Source organism: Peromyscus californicus, unplaced genomic scaffold (genome assembly GCF_007827085.1).
Source record: "Peromyscus californicus insignis strain IS unplaced genomic scaffold, ASM782708v3 Scaffold_16__1_contigs__length_79575227, whole genome shotgun sequence".
Lineage (NCBI taxonomy): Eukaryota > Metazoa > Chordata > Mammalia > Rodentia > Cricetidae > Peromyscus > Peromyscus californicus.
This window is the reverse complement of record NW_026294458.1, coordinates 39,664,472-39,687,577: the sequence shown is the minus strand read 5'-3', so window position 1 is coordinate 39,687,577 and position 23,106 is coordinate 39,664,472. Positions and strand designations below refer to the sequence as shown.

The window sequence follows — 23,106 nt, the reverse complement described above, 5'->3', positions numbered from 1 at the left end:
TCTGCACAGAGGTGCTCCTCCAGCTCCCTTCTTGGTGCACGGCGCCGCAGAAAGCAGCCGGCTCCCAGATACAGCACACTGTCAGCCTCCAGCTCACACCTCAGCGCTCTTCCCAAAAACTGATAAGCTTTTTCCAGTTTTCCTATAGCTACTTCAAAAAAGAAAAAGAAATCCAACTCCCCTCCTTTGCTTTCTCTTATGAAGGCTATGTTCCTGATGACTTTTGATTGTATATTTATATAAAAAATCATATTTATTCACAGAGGCCCCTCACTAAAGTACACTGTTTTAAACCCCCTTTTACATGTAAGTATGCTTATTTCAGAAAAACGAGAAATTATACACTTGGCAAATTCTTTGTAATTATTTACCTTTATTAATTGGTTAGCATATACTCCAAATGTTTTCTCTATGTATATATATTCATGCATTCATACATACAAGTAATTACATAATATATTAATCTATTATCATTTAATAGTTTAAGATATTTTTAAAAATATGAATATCTATACATGTACACCATAATTCTAGATTATTGCATCATACGGGTATATTAGGGTTCACTAGAGGAGCAGAATTGGCAGACAGAATATGTATTACAAATGTGTATTTACTGGATTGACTTACACAATATGGGTTAGGGGGACAACAATGGCTGTGTATACACTACAGAGGCTGAGAAGTCCATAGCTGGATGCCTCAGTAGTCCTGCTGAAGGCCTGAAGGATTCATGGAGATGTTGTTCGAATCTTAGATGGTCTTAAAAAAAAAAAACAGAGCCAGATATCAGGGTAAAAGCTGAAAGATCAGAGAAGCAGAACAGCCAGTCACTAATTCTTAGCTCTACAAATTCCTCAGCCTAAAGAGAGAGTGAGTTCCTGTTTCCTCACGCCTTATATACCTTTCTCTGCCCAGACATATTACTTCCCGGGATTAAAGGCATGTGTGCAAAGGCATGAGATCTCAAGTGCTGGGATTAAGGGTGTGTGCCACCACTGCCTGGCTCTGTGTCTAATCTAGTGGCAGCCTCTGTCCTCTGATCCTCAGGCAAGTTTATTAGGGTACACAATATACCACCACATGGAGAACTGCTGGTCCTCAGTTCAGTTGGAAGGCCTGAGAAGCTGGGTTCCAATATCAACACAAAATGGCAACAGCAACACCAAAGTAGACGCACTGGCCAGCAAGGTGAAGACGGCGAGCAAGAAGCACTGTCTTTCCGTCCGTCCTCTTTACTTCTGGCCACCTCTGGAAGGGGCTGCCTGCTCTAGCAGAGAGTCTTTCCTCCTTCAGTTAACTCGTCCTGACATACCCTCACAGGTCCTCCTCACATATAACATGGCCCTGCACATGCCACACATGTGTGCACATGTGCACACTACATAAACTCTTGTTTAAAAATAACCCACTGCAGTGAGTGAGCTTTTCCCTAACCAAGTCTCTGTTTGGTAGACTTCAGATGATGTTAAGTCTTTTAGTATGATGGACAATCAACCTTCTGTACAGAATCATTATTTGTATGACCTCATATCCTTAAGGGACATTCCTCCGTGTGACTCTTCAGTTTTTGACTGAGTACAGCCAGCATCTACTTGGGGTTACACCCTCAAAGTAGAAAAGGGGTACATGTGAAACAGCACTCAAAAGACCACAGTTCTGACAGAAGGGGCAGAGGTCATGTATACAGTTTGACTGGTACATTTCATGACTTCAGATTCCAAGAGGAGGTTCGATCCTTCTCATGGGGCTGAAGGTACCTCTTTTTTTCCTAAAGTGGGGAAGGAGGTGACCATGAGCTCCAGAGTCTATGTTCACTGAAAATAGAAATGAAAGCCAGAGGAAGCCTTCCCACTGCTAGTCAGAGAAGGATCTGCAGTAGCGGAGCATTGCTAGAATAAGGGGTGGGGGAATGTGTTTGGTAAGAGAGAGGGAAAATGTAGGATTTATCTGAGAGTTTTATAGGTTATGACATAGATGACAATACCTTGCTAAGAAACAATTATACATTTACTGGCTTATGTATAGAGAAAAAGATAACCTTGTGTAATTTATGCGTAACATGCTAATGGCTTAAAAAACGGTGGTTGGAGGAGAAATAAACCTCAAACACAGACTGCACTGAACTACAAAGCTGTTCAACCAGTCTCCACTTCTCCTTCATCTCACGCTCTGTCTCCAGCCCATCATTTTCTGACTGTGGTCCATCGGTTCACCTTCTACCATGTGGTATTTGCAAAGCTCTCATGGACTCTGACCCTTCTGTCATTCACTTACCCAATTCTTTTACTTCTTCCATTAACCTCACAGTTCTCAGGAGACTCAAGCCCTCTGTGTTCATGACTTCGATATCTATGATCCCACCAACTACAAGCTGAAATTACTCAAAAAAAAAAAAAATGAGCTGAACATCTTGTCGTCATCCTCTAAACAATACATTAGAGCAAGAATTTAGATACAATTTATATTGATAGATTTCATAAGTAATCTCGATATTATTTAAGTATACAGAAATGAAGGCATAGATTTATAGGTAAGCCCTGCATCATTTTATGCAAGAATTTAAGCATTGTCAGAATCCAATGTCCGTAGGCCTAGAGGGCCCTGGAACCAGTCAATCCCCTGTAGAAACTGAGGGGCAGCTGTACTCTTGATGAGCTGCCAGTGACCTCTCCCTTCATTCTCCCTCTTTCAAGGGGAGGAAACCAAATTTGCTCAGGGCAACCCTGGATCTACGAACTCCCATCTCTTGAGCTAGGCCTAGGTGCAAGATCTCTTCCTAAGCCAGTTCTCAGCCACCCATCTCACTTTTACTTCTGCCTTCTGCTACTCATACTTTCTTTTTATGTCCCTCGGCTACCGAATTCTCCTTCTAGTCTGTTTATTTAGGGGGAAAGTGAAAATAAGAAAGATGAAAGTAAAAGGGAGGAGAATGATAGGGAAGAAAGACTCTATCTAGCCAGGCTTCAACCCCATCAAGTTGTCATAGTAAAGTATGTACTCTCCTCTTCTAAACTGGGACGGGCAGAATCTCCAGGTAGCCAAAGCTCTGAGGCTCTGAATAGGGTTTCTGCTGGTGGCAGTAATTTGGTACAATCAATGAGGTTAGGCTTTCATTTCTCCTTTGGAATACTGGTTGCAAAGGCTGATCTATAACCCCGGATCCTTGTTATATTGAAGGTCAATATAATATTAGTTGCCTAATTGGAGATGTAAGACTGCCTCCCTAACACTACCTACTCTATGCATCTCCCATTGGTTTGCACTTTTGCTCTAGGAAGCTTTCTTTAGTTACCCACTTCAGTTATCCTGACTGTCTTGGTTACTGTTTCTATTGCTGTGATGAAACACCGTGAGCAAGGCAACTTATAAAAGAAAGCATTTAATGGAGGGCTTACAGTTTCAGAGGGTTAGTCCATGACCACCATGGTAGGGAGAATGGCAGCAGGCAGGCAGGCATGATGTAAGCTGAGAGCTTACATCTTATCCCACAAGATGGAGGCAGAGAGAGAGGGTGGGGGGGGACATTTTTGTGCCTCATCTTCTGTGGGGTTCCCTGAACCCTGAGAGGGGGAATTTGATCGAAACATCCCATTTAGGGCTGAGTGTTCCAAAATTTGTCTTTGCATAATGTCTATATTAGTTCCCGTCTGCTGCAGGAGGAAGCTTCTCTGATGGTGGCTGAGCAAAGTACGGATTTATGAGTGGAGCAGAATGTCATTAGGAGTCACTTTATTGCTATATTTTTGTTTGTTTTTAGAGCAGTAGTATTTGGTTTTACCTTAGATCCCTGGGCTAACTTGTATCAGGTTCTTGGTCACCCAAGCTGTGTCGGGTATGAGTTCGTTCTATCTTGTGGCCTTAAGTCAAATTAGATAATGGTTGCTTACTCCCACAAATTTTTATCAAATGAAGCTTCCAGGCTGTTGCCAAGACTGTAGGTTGCTCTCCACAAACTGAAGGCAATTGCTCCCCATTGCTGAAGACAATACTTACAAAATTCATTGAACACGGAGAAGCTGAGCTGGTACCTACATAGAGCCTTCACATCGACGTGCTAGCATCTTTGTTACAAAAATACTCTGCACACTAATTACCAAAGGAGAAACCTAAACACCAGCCCAGCCACAAAGCCTCTTCTCGACAATGCTGCCCTGCCTGCAAGACATGCTAATGCAATGGGGGCACAAAACTTGCAGGGTAACCACCATACCATTTTAAAAATTACATGTGATAAGCTAAGACTCTGGTGAAGAGGACAGACACATATTTAGGTAAATACACACAAATCCACATACGTACAGGTAATTGTCACGTCACCGTGACTATAGGGGTTGTGTGCTCACGCCTTTTCTAATGTAATGAGGGAGACAACACACCTCTGAGTTTATGACAAAATGCTGCATTGTGATGTCTCATTGGCTGCAGGCTTATTGAGCAAATGGAGTCTTACTCCTTTTCTCTGGGTGACGAATCAGTGGTGGAGCCGAACGTAGCAGTCCAGTCAGTTACTCGAGGCGATGGTACGGGGTCAAGTGTTCTCTTCTCTGTACAGAGAGGTAAGCTGTTTGTCCCCTGCACTTGGAACAGTAAAGAGCAGTCCGCTGCCAATCACAAACAGTTCCTGGTTCATTCAACTTAAATATGCAGATATTTAAAATTCTACTTCTCCTTTTCTTGTAGGATCGAGTGATTCTCTAGTTTCTGGTGGAACATCTGTTAATAAAACTGCAGACAGACTCAATCCAGATGGACAGACTGAGCTTCAGATCTTGCTTAATACTGGGCAAAGTATGTCTTGAACCTTTTTTTTTTTGCATTGTTTTGTAAATACATTCAAATTCAAGGGATTACTGACTTGAAATCCATGAAGGGAGGAATAATCCTAGCTTAGTTTTACACCTAATAATTTTGTTTGAGTGTGTTTGGGCTCTAATACATTACAGTAATCTCAGTTCTACTATTTCAGGTAACAGAGAATCCTTCTGCATTCCAAAAACACCTTGGAGAGTAACAGATTGAAATAATAGTGCCAGGCATACAGATCTGTATTTCTATGAGACTCTTACACTCATCTGAAGAAGAATAAAAGTAAAATAAAGAAAGTTAGGAGTAAGAATGAATAAACATAAGGATATAAGTGAATAAAATTATAAATTAACAAATGCTAGGCTTGATCAACAAAATGGAAAATGGATTCGATGAAAAACAATGAAGCCAGCCTCTACCCTTTAAAGCCGACAGAGGGAGAAGGAGGAGGTGTAGAAAAGGAATAGCTAAAAAATGTGGAGACTTGAAAACAACAAGATGCAAATATAAGTTAGTCTAAGAAATCTAAGTATTTGTAAAAATTATGATTTTTGTAACAGATACTCAAAATTCTATAGCACTGAGGGGAAGAGTGAGCAGGAACGCTAATTCTTAAAAAAGAATCCATGCGCTTGTACGAATTTCAGTTTCATCTCAAGCATGCCAGTCTTTTATTTAAAAAAGAAAATAGAAATCCAAAGTGCTGGTTTAACATCTGTATTTTGCTTTTGCTTTTTTATCTTTTATTTACATTTAATTTTTTTTCAAGATTTTCATGCATGAGTACTGTATTGAAATGACTGGTTTTCACCCCTTCCCTTCTCTCCCTCCAACTCCTCCTGTGTCCCCTCCTACTGCCTCTCAAACTCTTGACTTGTGTGTGTGTGTGTGTGTGTGTGTAACAATAAGAACACACACGCACACACAAACTACAAAGTCCGTTTAGTATTGCTCGTATGCAGATGTGTTTAGAGCGGACCACTTGTGACTGGATAACTTACCGGGGAGCCCATCCCTGAGAAAAACTGACTCTCCTCCCCAGCATCTGTGTTTTGCTTAGAAGATATTATTAAATGCAAAGTTTAAGGGTTGGAAAAGTCTGATTTTACTTTTAGAAATCATAAACATAAATTTGTTTTTGGTGGATTAAAATGGCTTATTCCTACAAAATAAAATAAAATAGAGTGAATTTTGTCATATAGTATCCAGGAGGGAAAGATTTGGTGAGGACAGTTTATTGTGAAGAACGTGAGAAAGCCATACATTCCCTCCCAGGTAGAGGCTAGAGAAGAATAACTGGCAAAGCAGTGACCAAGAGACCATCAGGACATTGCCTGTCTCCTTCTCAAGTCACGTGATGGAATAGGCATGGCTCACGGCTGCCATTTTTGTCATATCACTTATGAAAGAGAGAGTAAATGCAGTGTATGCAATTATTCTGTTAAAATGTACATTTAGGAGCTGGGGATATGACCCAACGGGTGAGAGCATTTTCTTTGTGTGCACGAGGACCTGAGTTTGGATCCCCAGGACCCATGTAAAAAGCCAGGTGTGGATGCCTGAGCCCAAAACTGTAGGAGATGAGGGGACAAGAGGAATTCTGGGACTCGTTAGCTCCAGGTTCAGTGGGAGACCATGTCTCAAGAAAGTAATTAGAGAGTGATAGAGCAGAACACTTGGTGTCCTTTTCTGGTCTCAGCATGCATGCACAGGTGTGTATACTCACGTACAGATGTGTGACTAGGCCATGCACACATACAGCACACAACGAAAGATGTGCACTTTCTATTATTTCTCTTGCTATCTTGCATGGGGCTAGCAGCTGTGTAAATGGTTAAGAAGAATTCCTCGGCTAGTTCTGTTTGACCACTGCCATGGCCAGGCAGGTACAACTTCCCCAGTTGTAGCCCTACAGGACCTGTGATGCCTCCATTCTCGAACGTTCCAAAAGAACGGTTTCACAATAACGCCCCAGCCCTGAGATAGCTGATGACTGTCAGAGCAGGGATGGTGAGGAGTGCCTGTGCCAAGACCCAAAGCTTCCGTCAAATTTGTTGCTTTGTGACCTAAGGCATCTGCCCTGATGTCATCAAGTGGCAGGCAGACCTCAGGGAAGCTTCTCTAGGCACAGCCATCTTGACAGACAGTAGCTCTTTGCTATTACTTGCTCAATGCTGAGCTAATGGAGGAGGTACCAAAAGCTGGGTCTACCCATAGGTCCCGCCTCCTATCTTATGGCATAGAAAGCAACATGTTTATAACTGAGACAAAATAGGCAGAAATGTGACATCCCCATATAGGAGATAAGAAAAGTGAAACTTGGGAAGAAATCTATGAGCGGAAAATTAGCGATTAGCCAACCATGGGTTGCATATATTAATTATGCCTATTATAAATAGGCTTACAACATAGATCTGTATGCCAAGGTGTTCTCTCTCTCTCTCTCTCTCTCTCTCTCTCTCTCTCTCTCTCTCTCTCTCTCTCTCTCCCTCTCTCCCTCTCTCCCCCCTCCCTCCCTTTCTCCCTCTCCTCCTTTCCTCTCCCCTTCCCCTCTCCCTTTCCTTCCCCCCAATACACACACACACACACACACACACACACACACACACTGCCAATTACAAGCCCCAGAGAGTTTTGTCTTCACTTATGATTGTCCAATTGTAAACTAGAGTTTCCATAATCCTCTTCTTGGCTTTAATTTGCTTTAGCAACTCACATAATTCAAGTAGACACATTTACTAGTTTTTTATAAGGGTTATTACAAAGGATACATATGAATATAAGCACAGGATGAGGTATGAGTGAAGGGGTGCAGAGTTTGGGTACCCTCTCTGGGAGTGTACCACACTCAGGAACCTCCACATACTTTGCTATTCCAAAACTCTCTGAACTCCATCCTTTGGGTTTTCATAGAGACTTTAATTGCATAGAAATAATTGAAGCATAGGCAAGCATGTGAAAATATGATTGGACGAAGAATATGATCTAATGCTCATAAATAGAATAGGGAAATGCAACAAGTCTAGTAACACTCCTCTTCCTTCAAGTCTGTGAAGCATCCCTGACTCTTGGACCTGGGGTAAGATATTTATTTAGATGAAATCTTAAAATTTACTAGATCAGAAAAGCCAAGAGAATGTCCTGATGGCCAGCCCCAAAAGAGACATACTGGTTCCCATGGCCTGCATTGTACAGGTGGTTATGAACCAATGGCTGTGCACAGCAATGTTATATATGCATACTGTAACATTACCATACTATATTGTAATCAAGTAAAAACTCAGCAGGTGAACTATTTTATATTGTACCTTATTCAAATATGAAGCGACCATGCAGCTCCGCAATGACCTGAAACCTTTATTTTTGCTCACCACCAGGTACATCTGTTGAATATTAATGTCTGTTTTCTCCACAGATAAAAATTCATGTGGTTTTGTAGTGTATCAAAACCACAAACTTTTCCAATCAAAAACTTTCACCGCTACATCAGATTTTAGCCAAAAAATTATCTCAGGCAAAATAAATGCAAGCGACCAAAATCCGGATGTTTCTGTGCAAATGGTATTTAATCCCACGGTGAGTCTCCCCATGAATAGAAATTTTAAAAATCTGGTTCCTCTTAATTACAAAACCGGAGATAATTTAAATAAAAGAACTCTACAGTCCCATGCCATCTCCCTGGTTGTTGGTTCAGACTCTGTGAGTTTCCAAGAGCCAGGCTACCCTTTCCTGTGGGTTTTCCTCTGAAGTCCCTGAGGCCCCTGGCTCCTACAATCCTTCTTCCCTCTCTTCAGTAGGACTAGGCCCAATGTTTGGCCATGGGTCTCTGAACCTGCCTCCATCAGTCACTGGATGAAGGCTCTCTACTGACAACGAGGGTAGTCACCAATCTGATCACAGGGGATGCACAGTTCAGATAATGCATCCGCTGCTGCCAGGAGTCTTAGCTGGGGCCTTCCTTGTAGGCACTTCCTTGTAGAGTTCCCATGCCCACCTACTCAGAGTCCACCCAGGAGATCTCTATTTCACCTTCCCAGGGAGATCCATGCATCTCCTACTTGGGCCCTCCTTGTTACCTAGTCTCTCTGGGTCTGTGGATTGTGGCATGGTTATCCTTTACTTTGCAGCTAATATCACTTATGAGTGAGTACATACCTTGTTTGTCTTTCTGGTCTGGGTTACCTCACTCAGGATGGTTTTTCTTTTTTTTAGTTCTATCCATTTGCCTTCAAATTCCCTGATGTCATTGTTCTTAACCTAGGCCCTCTGCATATAGGTGACAGTTGTGTAACTTGGTCTATTTGTGGGACTCCTGGCAATGGGAGCAGGGCTGTCTCTGGTGCTTTGACTGGCTCTTGGGGACCTATTCCTCATGCTGGGTTGCCTTGCCCAGACAGAATACAGGGGGAGGGGTTTGGCAGCTTGATATACCATGCTTTGTTGAAGCCCATGGGAGGCCTGCCCCTGTCTGAGCGAATACTGAGGGAGGGTGGGGACTTGAGGGGAAGGGAGATGGGGGAGGAAGTAGGAGAGGAGGAAGGGGAGGCTGCCTGTGGTCGGGATGTAAAATCAATAAATTAATTTTAAAAAATTTAACCATGATATAAGACAAAAAGGACTCTACAGAACATCTCTTTGAAAGCTCTTTTGAAGTAACCATTTAAATCTTACCTAATTTTCTGACAAGCTATCTAAAGAGAAAGTGAATTGATTTGTATCCTTATGTACTTTCTTTGATTGGGTGGTTATTTAGTTTGCTTTTGAGACAAACTCTCACTATACAGCTCTAGCTGGCCTTGAACTTGGAGCAGTCCACTGGCCTCAGCTTCATAAGTACTTGGATTCTAGCTATATGCTACCACACCTGCCTTTTTATGCCCTTATTCTTTCTTTAGTCTACAAGGAAGACATTAATGCTTAACATGTACTTGCTTCTCTTGGGACTCTTATCCTATTAGATTTTTTTTCCCTATCCAATTAAGCATTGAACATGTCACCAATTCACAGTATGACAGAAGAGAATTCCAGCTTCACTCCTATGCCTGTGTCTACTGGAATTTCGTAACGAGGGACTGGGACACACGGGGCTGCCAAAAAGATGGGAGCTCGACAGGATTTCTCGGCTGCCGCTGCAACCACACAACCAATTTTGCAGTGTTGATGGTGAGAATGTGCAATTTGTATAGGAGGTGTAATTTGCATAGATGCTAAGTTCAGATAAAAATGGGAGATGCAGGGGATGAATGAAGTGGTAGGTCTAAAAGGGAACGTGCTAGAAAGAAAGAAACAGTTTGTTGTTGTTGTTTACAATGTGGTCTTAGGATAGAAATGGACATATTTAATTTAGCACTGTTTTTAAGCATGGAAAGGATGCATACATGTGAAAGAGATGGCACATCCTACTGGATGAACTCAGAGTGAGGTCCATGAGAGAGGGGAACCGTTTAATACATACCTGGCCATATGTAGGTCACTTTGACGTCTGGAAACATTTTCCTTTGCTTCTGTCCAAGTTGCTGCTCTTGCTGATAAGTGGAAAAGAAATAGCTCTTAAATTCATGTTTTTCCTATAGGTCCGTTCTCCCTTCCTTAAGCCTGTCCATGGCCAAGCTTCCCTGTCCAAGGGGCTTGATTAAAAAAAAAAAAAAAAAAAAAAAAAAGAAGGCATATTTGGCCATTTGGCCTCTGGCTGGTTATTTTAACCAATGTAATTCTACAATACTGACTTATATTAATATTTTTTTAAATGCTTGGGCTAGCTTATTTAAAAATCTATGTCAAATTATTTTTTTCAGACTTTCAAAAAGGATTACCAGTACCCCAAATCTCTAGACATATTGTCCAACATTGGCTGTGCTCTGTCCATTGCTGGCCTGGCTCTGACTATCATATTCCAGATTGTCACCAGGTAAGAGGAAAAGGGCTGCTTTTCATGGGACAAACTGCTCTCCTGATTGTAATTTACTGGGAGCATTCATTTCAGAATTTAATTTCTCTAAAATAGAAGGAAACTCAGTCCACATACTCATTTTACAGAAGGCACAATCCCAAAGAGGCTGAGCTAAAGTTATGGTAAACATATAGTTACAAATAAGGCAAAGGTTTCAATAGCAATACGAGCCCATAGCCCATAGATCCTGCAGCTCTTTGATGTGGAATGGAACATGTCTTCTTTTGGATTGCAAAAGAAGAAAACATTGCTGAACAACCAAGTTTTGAAAATAATTTTTAAAATAAGTGAAGTTTTCCAATGGTGAAACTTCTAAAGTTATTGTTTCATAGCTGTCTGTTTTTAAGAAAAAAATTCTTTAAATTTTAAGTAAGGACTTACGAACATATTTCTTCTCACCTGACTTTTCCGCTGGACATCTAATTTTGTCTCCTTTGTGGGGTTTTATTGTTGTGGCTATAGGCTGCAGGACAGTTTACAAAGACAAGGGGCTCCTCGGCCTCTCTATGGTTTGGTGTGTCTTTTACTCCTTGCTCCCCAGGGCTAAGTACCATCCTGGGCCTTATAAAACTATAACTACAGAATAAACTGATCTATTGAATTTAAAACACTTTTTTTGCCTAATTTTATAGGTTTATAGGAGATTTACAATTTAAGTGAAATGTAAGCAAAATAGCCTAGCATTTTCTTGTAAATGCATCACATTATTGTATTTTTAACTTTTAAGAGTAGTGGCATTAATTTAAAACTTACAAATGATTTTTTAAAAAAAATAAACCCTGGACTTTTTTCTACATCCAAACACAAGTTCATCTATTAATTTGTAATGTTCTATTTTGAGGCAGAAAATGCCATGTAGAGGCTCTTCTGCATGTAGCCTTTGTATATGTTTGCCAATGCCCCAAGCTCAGTGATGTAGAACAGTTTATTACCTCTCATGAGTCTGGGCCTTACTGGGGATAGACTAGTCTAGCTAAGCTCTCCCAGGAGATGGTAATCAGACAAGAGCTGGAATGAGTCCTCTGGAGGTTCCTCAAGGACAGTGGTTCTCAACTATCTTAATGCTGTGGCCCTTTAATACACTTCTGCATGTTATGATGACTCCCAACCATAAAACTATTTCATTGCTACTCCATAACTGTAATTTTGATACTGTTATGAATATTAATATAAATATCTGATATGCAGGCTATCTTATGAGGGGTCATGGCCCACAGGCTAAGAACCATTGCTCTAGGGTATCCGAACAGCTGGATCTTTCTCTATGTACATAGACCCAGAGCATTTCTGGGTGGTTTCTTTAGCAGGATAGCTGGACTTTTCCCATGGCATGAGAACTCCAAGGAGCACAGTAAGAAAGCTGCAAAGGAGGCCATAATGGGACTTTTGTGTGACCTGTGCTGGGACCCAAGGCAACTTTGACTCTGTGGGACCTTCCTCCCTAAAGACAAACAAACATACAACAAACAAACAAACATATAAATACAAATTAAAAGGAACTTTAAAAATTAAAAAAAATGACGTTATTGGTATAAAATAAGTATATTGACATCTTTAGACCTAGGCACTCTTGTTCTTCTAGTTGAACTTTGCGAAGGGTCATGAAAGCATGGAAGGAGGACTCAGCATTACTGTACCCAATGGATAAGTCAGTCCTGGCCACCAGCTTTCAGTTACAGTCTGTTAGTTAAATCAAGGCCAGGACAGGCCTGGAAGAGGACTATGGAGGGCACAAATGCTGGGGGTTAGGGCTCACTGGCCACTGGCTTCAGATATTAGCTATTATTTCTTTGTAGTCAGAATGCAGTGGGTACCTCCACCTGTCGGCAGAATTCACTGCTTTGTAGAAACTCTTTTCTGATGTGAGGAAAGGAAGGTTTACCACCAGGCCATGAACTGGATTTATATTTAGCAATGCATTTATTTAGTTCTTCATAGTTTCTCTGAGGATTTTTAAATTCTTTGTTTATTTTGTTATTTTTGGGTGTATGAGTGTTTTGCCTACATGTATTTAAGGGCACTACATGCTTGCAGTACCCATATAGGCCATAAGAGGGCATCAGAGTCCCCGTGAACAGGAGTTTCAGAGTTGGGAAACACCATTGACTGCTGGGAATTGAATCTGGATCTTCTGCAACTGAGACATCTTTCCAGCTCTGATTTTTTTCAGTTGTGTTAGGACCTAGTTCTTTATATTTATTTTTCATTTTTTTTTTATTTTTAGGAAAATCAGAAAAACCTCAGTAACCTGGGTGTTGGTCAGTTTGTGTACATCAATGTTGATTTTTAATCTCCTCTTTGTGTTTGGAATCGAAAACTCCAATAAGAACTTAAAGACAAGTGATAGTGACATCAGTGTTAACCCTGACAACAACGAAATACCTGTACGAGACACCGTTGACACCCCGAACCCCTCGTGCACAGCCATCGCCGCCTTACTCCACTATTTCCTGTTGGTGACGTTCACCTGGAACGGACTCAGTGCTACCCAGCTCTACTTCCTTCTGATTAGGACCATGAAGCCCCTCCCCCCTCACTTCATCCTTGTCATCTCGTTAGTTGGATGGGGTAAGGGTTTGCACCAACACTGTTCAGACATTTCACTTGTTGCAATTGTTTCATGGAAACAAACACCCATTGGAGGGAGGGCTAATCACTCAGGGTACAGGAAAAGAAAATAGAGTAATGAAGTACTGTTTCTGTCTAGTAGCTTTTTCTTCAGGGAGGAACCAGGACGGGTGTACTGGACATAGTATAAGCTAAATGAAAGAGGTTAGTTTTTTAAACATCTCTGTATTGATTTATGCTAGATTTAGAACAGATGCGAATAATCTCCTGGCTACTTTGATGGGAGTGTTTCACAGAAAGTAGTCAGAATGACTGACTTGTTAAGAAAAAAATTCTTGAAAGCTATATTGTGCCCCAGCAAAGACAAATGGAAGAATTGTCTCAGTGAAACTCTAATTCAGACATTTTGTGATGAACATTGTGATCGGAGATACAAAGGAATGAAAAATCAGATAGGATTGGTATATAGAGACAACACTAAAAATAAATTAAAAAAAGAAAAACAGAGAAAAATTCTGTCTACATTTAATCTACCTCTACTCATCGGTCAGTAGATTGTCCAAAGAGGAAAAAAATAAAGAGGTCAGATGTATAATTTACTGGAAGTCTTTTATAATTAATCTCCATCATGGGCAAACTATTAACTCTTTGTCTCTCTTTGTCACTTAGGAGTTCCAGCTATAATCGTAGGTGTAACGGTGGGGATTGTTTATGCCCAAAGTGGGAACAATTCACACTGGGAGTTAGACTATCGGCAAGAGGAAATGTAAGTTTTATCTCTTTAAGCTTCTTTGACATAAAAGTAAAATATGTATTTATTGACACTAGCTCCAAGTATCTCCAAGTTTCACTTTTTAAATGTCATATTTTGTGATGGGTATTTTAAGTTCTCAAAAGTACATCATAGTTTAGATGGGATGACACAGAAATTTCCTATGATCATTCCTGAAAAGGAAGTATCCACTGTTTGACCTTAGAAATCTGAAGTTTCTCATATTAAAATTACGTCCATTTAGTTAGTGGGAAAATCATCCAGAATAATAGCTATGATCCTTAGTAACCATGTGTCTTGACCTTTCCTCTAGAGTGTGGATAGCAGTTATAGTGATTTTGCTCAGGGGTTGCTATGCAGGGATGTCAATCAACCCTGAAAACATTTAATAACTCACAAAGCTTGTTCCACATCTCACCCAGATGAACTCCTCATGTTAAACATGATTGTGACGACTATTTCATGGTATCATGTACCACAGATTCTTGCTAGGCCACCACCATGGATAATCAACTGTTCATATCAGAAGAACCTGACAGTATGGTGTCTGGGTTTTTTTGTTGTTGTTGTTTTCTTTTGTTTTGTTTTTAATGTGGGAAGAATTGAGGAAAGCTGAGCTGAGCTGAGCTGAGCTGAGGCTCCACTCTTTGTATTTCCCTCACCAGACAGCAGCTGGCCTGCAGTATATCCCTCCTTCTCCTGTATCTCCCCACCGTTCCTATGCCCAAATTCCACTCTAAGTATTATGCCAACTCACCTGAAAACCATATTGTCATAATGGCCCTTGAAGACGCCAGAGAAGACTATGGTGTCTAGAGACTTACCTGATATTTCCAGCTGTAGGACTGACTGGAGGGCTGACCGCCTGGCTGGATTTCACAACCTTGACTTTCTGTTTGATTAGATTTCATTATCATTTTGAGTTTTAAAATTTAAATGTCACTATTAGAAATAAGAGACAGCAATATATCATGGGAGGGATGGCTTACTTTCATCCCATTATTAATTTCTTACCGTAACCCAGGCATAGAGCTAGACCCATTTCTCTGAATGCTTTCATGAGAGAGAGGCCAGTTTGCTTAAGTGTATTCACACTGGGCTATCAATAATTTACAGCAGGTCCTTCGCTGAGCTGTGTTAGATGCTCAGGACGGCACTAGGCCACTGATGATTACAGATGGGAGGAGAGGAGAGGATGTGTAACGTGATCGTCCAGATCATCCTACTGCCTTCTGTCCTACACACGTGCCATGGAAGGCCACGTCACTGCATCGGTTGGGAAAGAGCGGTGGTTAATGTGGTTTCCCTGGGTTGTTCTTCCACTGGTGCCTCCTCCATGTCTCCTGTTCCCCTTCACTGACCTCAGGGCCCTGACCCAGTTCCCTGACCTGCTGGCTTCTGTATGAGTCTAGAGAAGGAACAAAGGCAGGGCAGGCCACAGCCCTCTAACGCACTACCCCAGTTCTCTATACTGTCATCAGCTGGGCTGTATCACACTCTGATGGGAAAAGGGTTGGCATTACCATGGGGACCTACAACATACTGGTGGTGAGTTTTCCCAGTTCATGCTGTAGAGGTTAATATGGGTCTTCCCATTGTCCATGGCAAAAGAACCAAAGCCTTTAACACATCTGAAGTCCATGGAGGATACTCAAGAGACTCCATGTTTTTATTTTTATCAGCCTCCATCCTGTGACACTCTCTTCTAGAAATTCTACCCCGTAATTGTAGAAGTTAACACCACAAGGACCCATTCTCCTGCTCTTCCTCAGCAGTGTTCATCTCAAAGTATGTCATTTGATTCAGAATAACAAGGATAAGGGGTGCCATGAGCACAGAAGTACCACGGTCCCTCTTGAACTAAAGGAAAGGATAAAGGGAGAGAGAGAGTGTTCCTTCTTGGCACATATTTTCCAATAGATGCTGGTATCTACATGCATGTCTCTTCCAGGTTTTCCTAGCCTTAGGCCACTAGAGATGCTTACAAACATCCATATCAGTGTGCACACACAACAAACGATGCTTCTCATAACTTGTACCTTTGAGCATTTGCAGGGGGTGCATTGTATTTAACCATAACAGATATCCTCCATCCACAGGTGAAACGAAAGGGATGCTGGACATCCTTAAGATAAGCTTTGCACATTCTCATTGTCTTATTTAGAGACGGCCCACTCTGTCTGTTAAAGGCGGACATGCCTGCTTGTTTATTAGTTCATTACAGACTTGAACATCATCCCAGGTCATTCAGATTAGAAATACTATTTCTAACAGTTTAAAGGATAATGTTCCAGTGCAAAGCAATTTAAAAATTCTTAGTCATATCCCATAATGTTGTACCTCCAGAGGAAAGAAAGTGAATAGGAATTGAAAGCCAAAAATGTACTAGGCTTCTAGTTATGTTTTTTACTAAAAAAAAAAAATCCCTGAAATATATTTTAATCATATTTTTCTCCTCTCCCAAGTCCTCCCAGAACATTCCTGCCCACCCACGCAACTTTGTGTTCTCTCTCTTGTCTCTCTGTCTCTCTTTCTCAAGAAAAACAAGAAATAAAAGCAAAAATAAAATAAGCAAGAAACACATACACACAAAAATCTAAATAAACAAAATACCATGGAAACTGAAAACCAAAGCAAAAAAAAACCCAAATGGCCATTAAGAAAAACAAGCAGACAAACAAACAAAAAATCAACACCAAACAAAAATCCTTGAAAATACCACTGAATTTGTTTTGGGTTGATCAACTACTCAGGCCTGGGGCTGGGCCTGACTGGGCAGTGTGGTTGGTGTACCCAGTGAGACTCCACTGGAGAAAACTGATTTAGCAGCGGCATACACAAGGCCTGCACACGTTCAAGCCAGATGGGGTTGCTGGTTATTTTTTAATACTTAGTTGTTTTGTCTTTTTAACCCTATATGTGTATGTCTGTGGGTATATGCCAGACAGTAATTTGGACACCAAGGCATCATCTTGTGTGTGGACACATGTAGAGGCCAGAAGAATACTTTGGATTCACTGAAGCTGGTGTTACAGGAGGTTGTATAGTGTGGTGGCTGAGAACCAAACCCCAGACATCTGTAAGACCAGCACTCAACTCCTGAGCCATCTCTCCAGTCCTTGGTTACTTTTGTAAATGGCCTGCTGTTCTGCCTGCTAATACCTCCTGGTCTTTCCTCTAAAAACTGCTCAGAACAGTGATATCACCCTGAAATCTCCTCCACTCAACAGTCAAACCATCATTAACTATTTCTCCTTTCTTTGTCGAGATAGGGTCCACTGGCCTTGGACTTCTAATGTAGCCATGGATGTTCTTGAACTCCTGCTCTTTCTGCCTCTATCTCCTAAATATTGAGTCTCCCAAATACTGAGTGTACAAGCATGGGCCATCATCCTGGTCTTTCTCCTTACTTTTAAATAATCTTCACCCAGACTGTTTCTTGACATTTCTCCTATTGCATGCCCCTCACAATGCAGTAACCTCCAGCTGGTTTCCTACTTTTGCTCAAGGCTGCTCTCATCCCTGCATCTGGGGTAAGACTTTTTCAACCTAAAGCAGATCATGTTATGTCTCTCCACTCATCCAGAATGCAAGCAATTGCCCACAAAGCCTGAGTATAGTTTGTATCTTTCCATAAACCTCATGCACTTACTAAACCGTTCTGAGCCACACTAGCCTCTGTTTCTAAAGCAGTCACCTCAGGGCCTTTGAACATGATGAAATCTCTGCTTAGAACACTCTCCTTCCTCATCAACTTCAGGTCTTTGCTCAAGTATTATTTTTCTGTGAGACTTTCCCCAACCACTCTATTAAATTGAAATCCTCCACTAATATGTGTGTGTATTAGTTTTTAAAACACTTATTGCTCACATTATTTTTTATCCTCAATGTTCGTCACTATCTGACATATTATCAATCTTAGTTTTTGTTTTATCTGCATCTCTAAACTAAAGTATTAACTTACTAAATTACGGAGTTCTCTTTACTGAAAATTCCTTGCTGTCTAAAATACAATCTGGCACATAGCATGTTCTCTCTAAATGTTTTTAAATGAATAAATTATTTCAACAATATTATCAGGTGGCCACATCATTTTCAACTTTGATAAGAAATGAAAAGAGCGAAACCCACCCAAACTTCCTTCATCAAAACAGAAATAGCAACAGACAATCTACAAAACAAAAAGAGCACAATGGAGCTAAATAAGTTTTGAAAACTCTTTTTAAGTATTAACATTTTGAGTGTCTGTCAATGGGCTGAGGAGGCATTTCCATTGGAAAGTGCTTGCTGTGTGAGCGTGAGGACCCAAGCGCAGGTGCCCAGCACCTTGGTAAAAAGGCAGGTGTGGTGACACACACCTGCAATCTCCATGCCTGGGAAGCTGAGACAGGAAGCTCCCTAAGGCTCACGGGTCAGCCCAACTGATCCAGTCACACGGTTATTTTATGGCCTCCATAGGCATGTACCAATTCACACACATGCACACTGTCACACACACACACACACACACACACACACACACACACACATACACCAATAACTAGCATTAGGAAACTGTTTCAGTTACAGAATATCAAAGTAATAGAGTAATAAGTACAATGTTAATTGATGACATTTCTTTTCATATTCTCCAAGATACGCTAAGTGAGTTCCAGAAGCATTCATTGAATGGTGTCATTTGTTTAAAGAAAATGAAGGAAAAATATGTATTTGCTAATGTTTGCATAGCCCAAATCTGTAAGGATACATCAGAAACATTGGTGAAATTTGGAGCTGGAAATATGATACAGCCATTTGTACCTTTCATATTATGAGCCAGGATAAGCTACATATCCAAAAGTATAATAAAAGTAATAGCTTGCCTAAAGTTAGGTACCTCATACAAGACAGGAGTAGCATCTAATTCAAGACTGTGGGCTTAGGAGTACACGTATTATTTACTTTTCTGTTATGGTGATGGAATACCTTTACACAAAGCAGCTTAGGGAAGAAAGGTTTCTTTTTTCTGGAACTCACTTGGTAGCCCAGACTGGCCTCGAACTCACAGAGATCTGCCTGCCTCTGCCTCCCGAATGCTGGGATTAAAGGTGTGCGCCACCACCGCCCAGCTAAGAAAGGTTCTTTTGGCTTTCTGTTGCATGGGGAACAGTCCACCCTGTCTGAGAAGGCATGGCAGCAGGAACATGGGGCCGCCCTGAAAGTCTCAAAGCAGAGCTATGGCATTTCATCTACACACAGGAAGGAGAGAGAGAACAGGAAGTGAAGCTAGGCTATAAAACCTTAAAGCCCACTTCCAATGACGCACTTCCTCCTGCAAAGCTCTGCCTCCTGAAGGTTCCACAACCTTCCTAAACAGTGCTGCCAACTGGGAACCAAGTGGTCAATACATGAGCTTCTGGAGGCACATTTCTGACGCAAATCACAGCTCAGTAGTTGACCTATTGCATGCCCTAAGACCTGGGATTCCTCTCTCCACAGTGAAAGCAGCAACAATAACACTAGCAAATAGTTCAGGTCTGTCTGACTCAAAAGTGCATTTACCTTCTACTGGCCCCTATTGACTCATAGGAAATCGTGACAGAAACAACCTTTCTAGTGGGCTGAATTATTGAAAGTGACCTCAGATGTGTAAGATGTCAGAGGATATTATTAGCAAGGACTTCAGTTCCGTGAATGCCAATAATGTTTTGGTATTGGTTCTTTTCTTGGTCTCCTGAGATAATCTGTTTTCCTCCACAGCTGCTGGCTGGCCATTCCAAAGAGTGATAACTTTGTGAAAAGTCCATTTTTGTGGTCGTTCATCGTCCCTGTCACCATTATCCTCATCACTAATATTGCTATATTCATCACAATCACGGTCAAAGTGCTGTGGAAAAACAACCAGAACCTGACGAGGTGAGCCTCCCGGGGTGGGAAGCTGCCCACACAGACTAATGTAGATGTAACACAGCACCTCACTACACCCCAAAGTCCTGCAAAGGTTTTCAAAGCCCGAACACAGCATGGACATGTATGTGTACTCAGGAGAGATTTCCCAATGAATTTTGAGAAACTGAATCTGCTCACTCTGCTAACCTCAGCAGTCCAGTGTGGTACGCAGCATTATATACCACACTTCTGGGTCACGTGGGCCCAAGCAGTCCAGTGTGGTATACAGCATTATATACCACACTTCTGGGTCACATGGGCCCAAGAGAAAATTAAACCGTGCACTGTCAAGAAAAATATTTTCTCTTCAAAAATCCCCCAAATTCAGGAAACAGAAATGTGACCACTTGAAGAAATGAGAAGGCTGTACGGAGGGAGATGCTGGCATCCACGTTTTCAATTTGAAAATTACCACCTTCAGTGCTTGAATTACACATTGCTTCCAACCTTTCAAACTTCATTGCAAGTATATAAAACTTGGAGATTTCACTTACAGATGTATTCTCTCTCATAAAACGAGGAACATGTAGTGGCACTGAGACCACATTCTGTAGCTTACCAGGTCCCACCCAACTGCAAGTCTCCGTACTGTGACTTTTCTAGCTCCAGTCAGGGTTCTTATTGCTATGTCTAATATCTCTTGTTATTCAACAAGAGCTTTAGATTGGATAAGGATCAGAAACCACTGGACACATACATGCTGCAACCTCCTATCCCAAGTTCACAACATGAACTAAGCAGAACATAGTACAGATGAAGCTGTGAACTCAGGCTGAATCCAGCAGTTCTATCCATTCCAAGTGTCCTTACTATGAGGACATCTGTGAACTTACACTAAGTCCACAAGTGAGGATAGATAAATGGAAAACACCATCTTTTATGAGAATATAATCTTCAATATGTTCTTTACAAATCAAGGTGTCATTTTTCATACATGGTTAATAGCTCTTATTTAAAGGCTATATGGAGAAAATACCATTCTTGCTAAGCATTAAAACATGCATTTTAGTAACGTTGTTGGGGAAGACTTTGGTGAAGGGTTCTTAGCCTAACTGTACATTAGATTATATTTCCTGTATACAGAACATCATAATTTTGGGTCAGAGACATCAATCAAATTTGTATTTCTCAAATTTGACTGACAGTCCATGGTTTTCAATTGGCCTAATAACAATGAGAAGGGTATATGATTTGTCTTAGCTAACCCTTTTTCATGTATTAGCTAGATACAAACCAAGTCTCTTCAACATTTAATGACTTAGAATGACAAATCATTATTTGTCATGCGATTGCGTGCACCTGGTAGTTGTTTAAGCCGGACAGGTTCAAACGCTGACAGGTGAGCTAGGATGATTCCCTTGTGTATGTAGCTGCTGGCAGTTGATTGTTAGTTGGCCTCGGGTGGCAGTTTTTCAGTTGGGGAAGATTATTCGTGCTCTGTGCAGGTTTTCTGAATCCTCTATTATCCCAGCTCACGCTTCTTAATATAGTGATATTATAAATTAATACAACAGATTCACATTTTGGTGAGTGCAGAGCCAAAAATGAGAATTAATAAAACATAAAGAAGTTGAGGAAAAAATGTATGACTAGCAAGGAGAGCAAGAAAATAAAGTTTCAATTTCACTGAACAAATGAAACATGGGGATTTTATTTGGGGGGGGGCTATATGTATTTACATGGGGGTGCCAATGCATAAGGAAGCCCAATTTAGGGTCATAATTTACAAAGATAGCAGACACATGTTTTGGGCATGTGTTAGACCAATGTCTCAGAGCACATATGTAAAAGATGAAAAGAATGGACAGAAATACATCTCTATATACTCATTTTGCACTACAAAGTTTTTACTGAAAATGAAGGAAAGGGTGGTTTTGAGCATGCTAACATGGGAGTCTGGTCCTGAAGAGGCCTGCCTTGCTCAGTCACTAACACTGTAGGGATCTCAAGAGCAGCAAAGGAAGGCAAACTCCACGAGTGATTGCTTTCCAGTCTCTGACTTGCTCTCCTGGCCATAATAAGTCACATAATCAAGACCAGATTCTGGGGGTACAGACTTCCCATGAGAGGGGAGACCAGTCTGCTTCTAAATACCTCATTTTCATGTCACCCAAGGTACAAGAAGTTCCCAGGTATCCCAACCTCCCTACAGAAAGGAATTCTTCACTAGCTCATCTTTAAGTAATAATCAACCAGAATCCCATTATCCCATTCTTAAAAAGTTGATTCTTCATGAAATTTCCTATGTAGTATTAAATGACTGATTTGCCTGAGCCTTGTAAAGTGCAAAGTGTGTGTATACACAAACACACACACACACACACACACACACACACACACACACAGCTAAACAGGCAAGCTAAACATGGGTAGAGATGACATTAGTAAGCAGAATCCTAATAAGCCATATTTTCTTTCTTATTTTCTCTCATGTAGCACAAAAAAAGTTTCATCCCTAAAGAAGATTTTTAGCACATTATCTATTGCCGTTGTTTTTGGAGTTACCTGGATTCTTGCATATGCTATGCTAATTAATAATGATGACATCAGGATTGTTTTCAGCTACATTTTCTGTCTTTTCAACACCACTCAGGTATGGTATAGATGGTCTGAAAGTAGCAGAACACATGGCATGGTACATAGTATCATCCTGGACCCATGTTTCCTTCCTGTAAAACTCCCTGAAGACCACTGTTTAGTTACCTTTATTTGTAGACTTCATGAGAAGAACAAAAGCTTTCTGTGTTCTGTTCTGGCCTGGAGGTCACAGAGTAAGATCTCCATAGTGTTGGCATACAATTCCTCTTCTCTGAGTGAAAAATACCTCATAGGGCAGGGCATGTCCTTGCCTTTCTCCCATGCAAGTTGACTTTGGTTAGTATGTGCAATGGTCCTGATTCCTTGAACTTGGAACTCCGTGACAGGTTTACTGAATTTTTCTTTCAATTAAAAAAATGCGTTAAGATTAGATGTAGGCCCAGAATTTGAGCTATCTTTTCTGTAAATTTTAAATTACATTTATTAGTAGTAGTATGGGGGCACGCATACCATCGAATATATGTGTGTGGAGGTCAGAGGA

General features: G+C 41.0%; 1 protein-coding gene and 1 long non-coding RNA gene across 7 annotated transcripts in view; one reads left to right on the top strand and one right to left on the bottom strand.

The window, feature by feature from the left end:
• Adgrg7 (adhesion G protein-coupled receptor G7) overlaps positions 1-23,106 on the top strand; it is a 54,978-nt gene that overhangs the window by 25,946 nt on the left and 5,926 nt on the right. The window contains exons 7-15 of the mRNA XM_052740898.1: positions 4,429-4,559; positions 4,684-4,791; positions 8,225-8,385; positions 9,817-9,972; positions 10,605-10,717; positions 12,984-13,327; positions 13,997-14,093; positions 19,839-19,994; positions 22,464-22,620. Of these exons, the coding sequence (XP_052596858.1) occupies positions 4,429-4,559; positions 4,684-4,791; positions 8,225-8,385; positions 9,817-9,972; positions 10,605-10,717; positions 12,984-13,327; positions 13,997-14,093; positions 19,839-19,994; positions 22,464-22,620 (1,423 nt within the window). The remainder of the gene's footprint in view (positions 1-4,428; positions 4,560-4,683; positions 4,792-8,224; positions 8,386-9,816; positions 9,973-10,604; positions 10,718-12,983; positions 13,328-13,996; positions 14,094-19,838; positions 19,995-22,463; positions 22,621-23,106) is intronic.
• Positions 363-23,106, bottom strand: part of LOC128112113 (uncharacterized) — a 37,356-nt gene continuing 14,612 nt past the window's right edge. For 2 of the 6 annotated variants that reach the window (XR_008218846.1, XR_008218849.1), the window contains 4 exons: positions 10,265-10,334; positions 4,380-4,575; positions 2,278-2,374; positions 363-762 (listed from right to left, as the gene is read on the bottom strand). This is a non-coding gene — a long non-coding RNA (uncharacterized LOC128112113). Of the gene's footprint in view, positions 763-2,277; positions 2,375-4,379; positions 4,581-10,264; positions 10,335-14,923; positions 14,992-23,106 lie in introns of all 6 variants that reach the window. The other 4 variants (XR_008218847.1, XR_008218848.1, XR_008218845.1 and 1 more) reach the window with 4 other exon arrangements.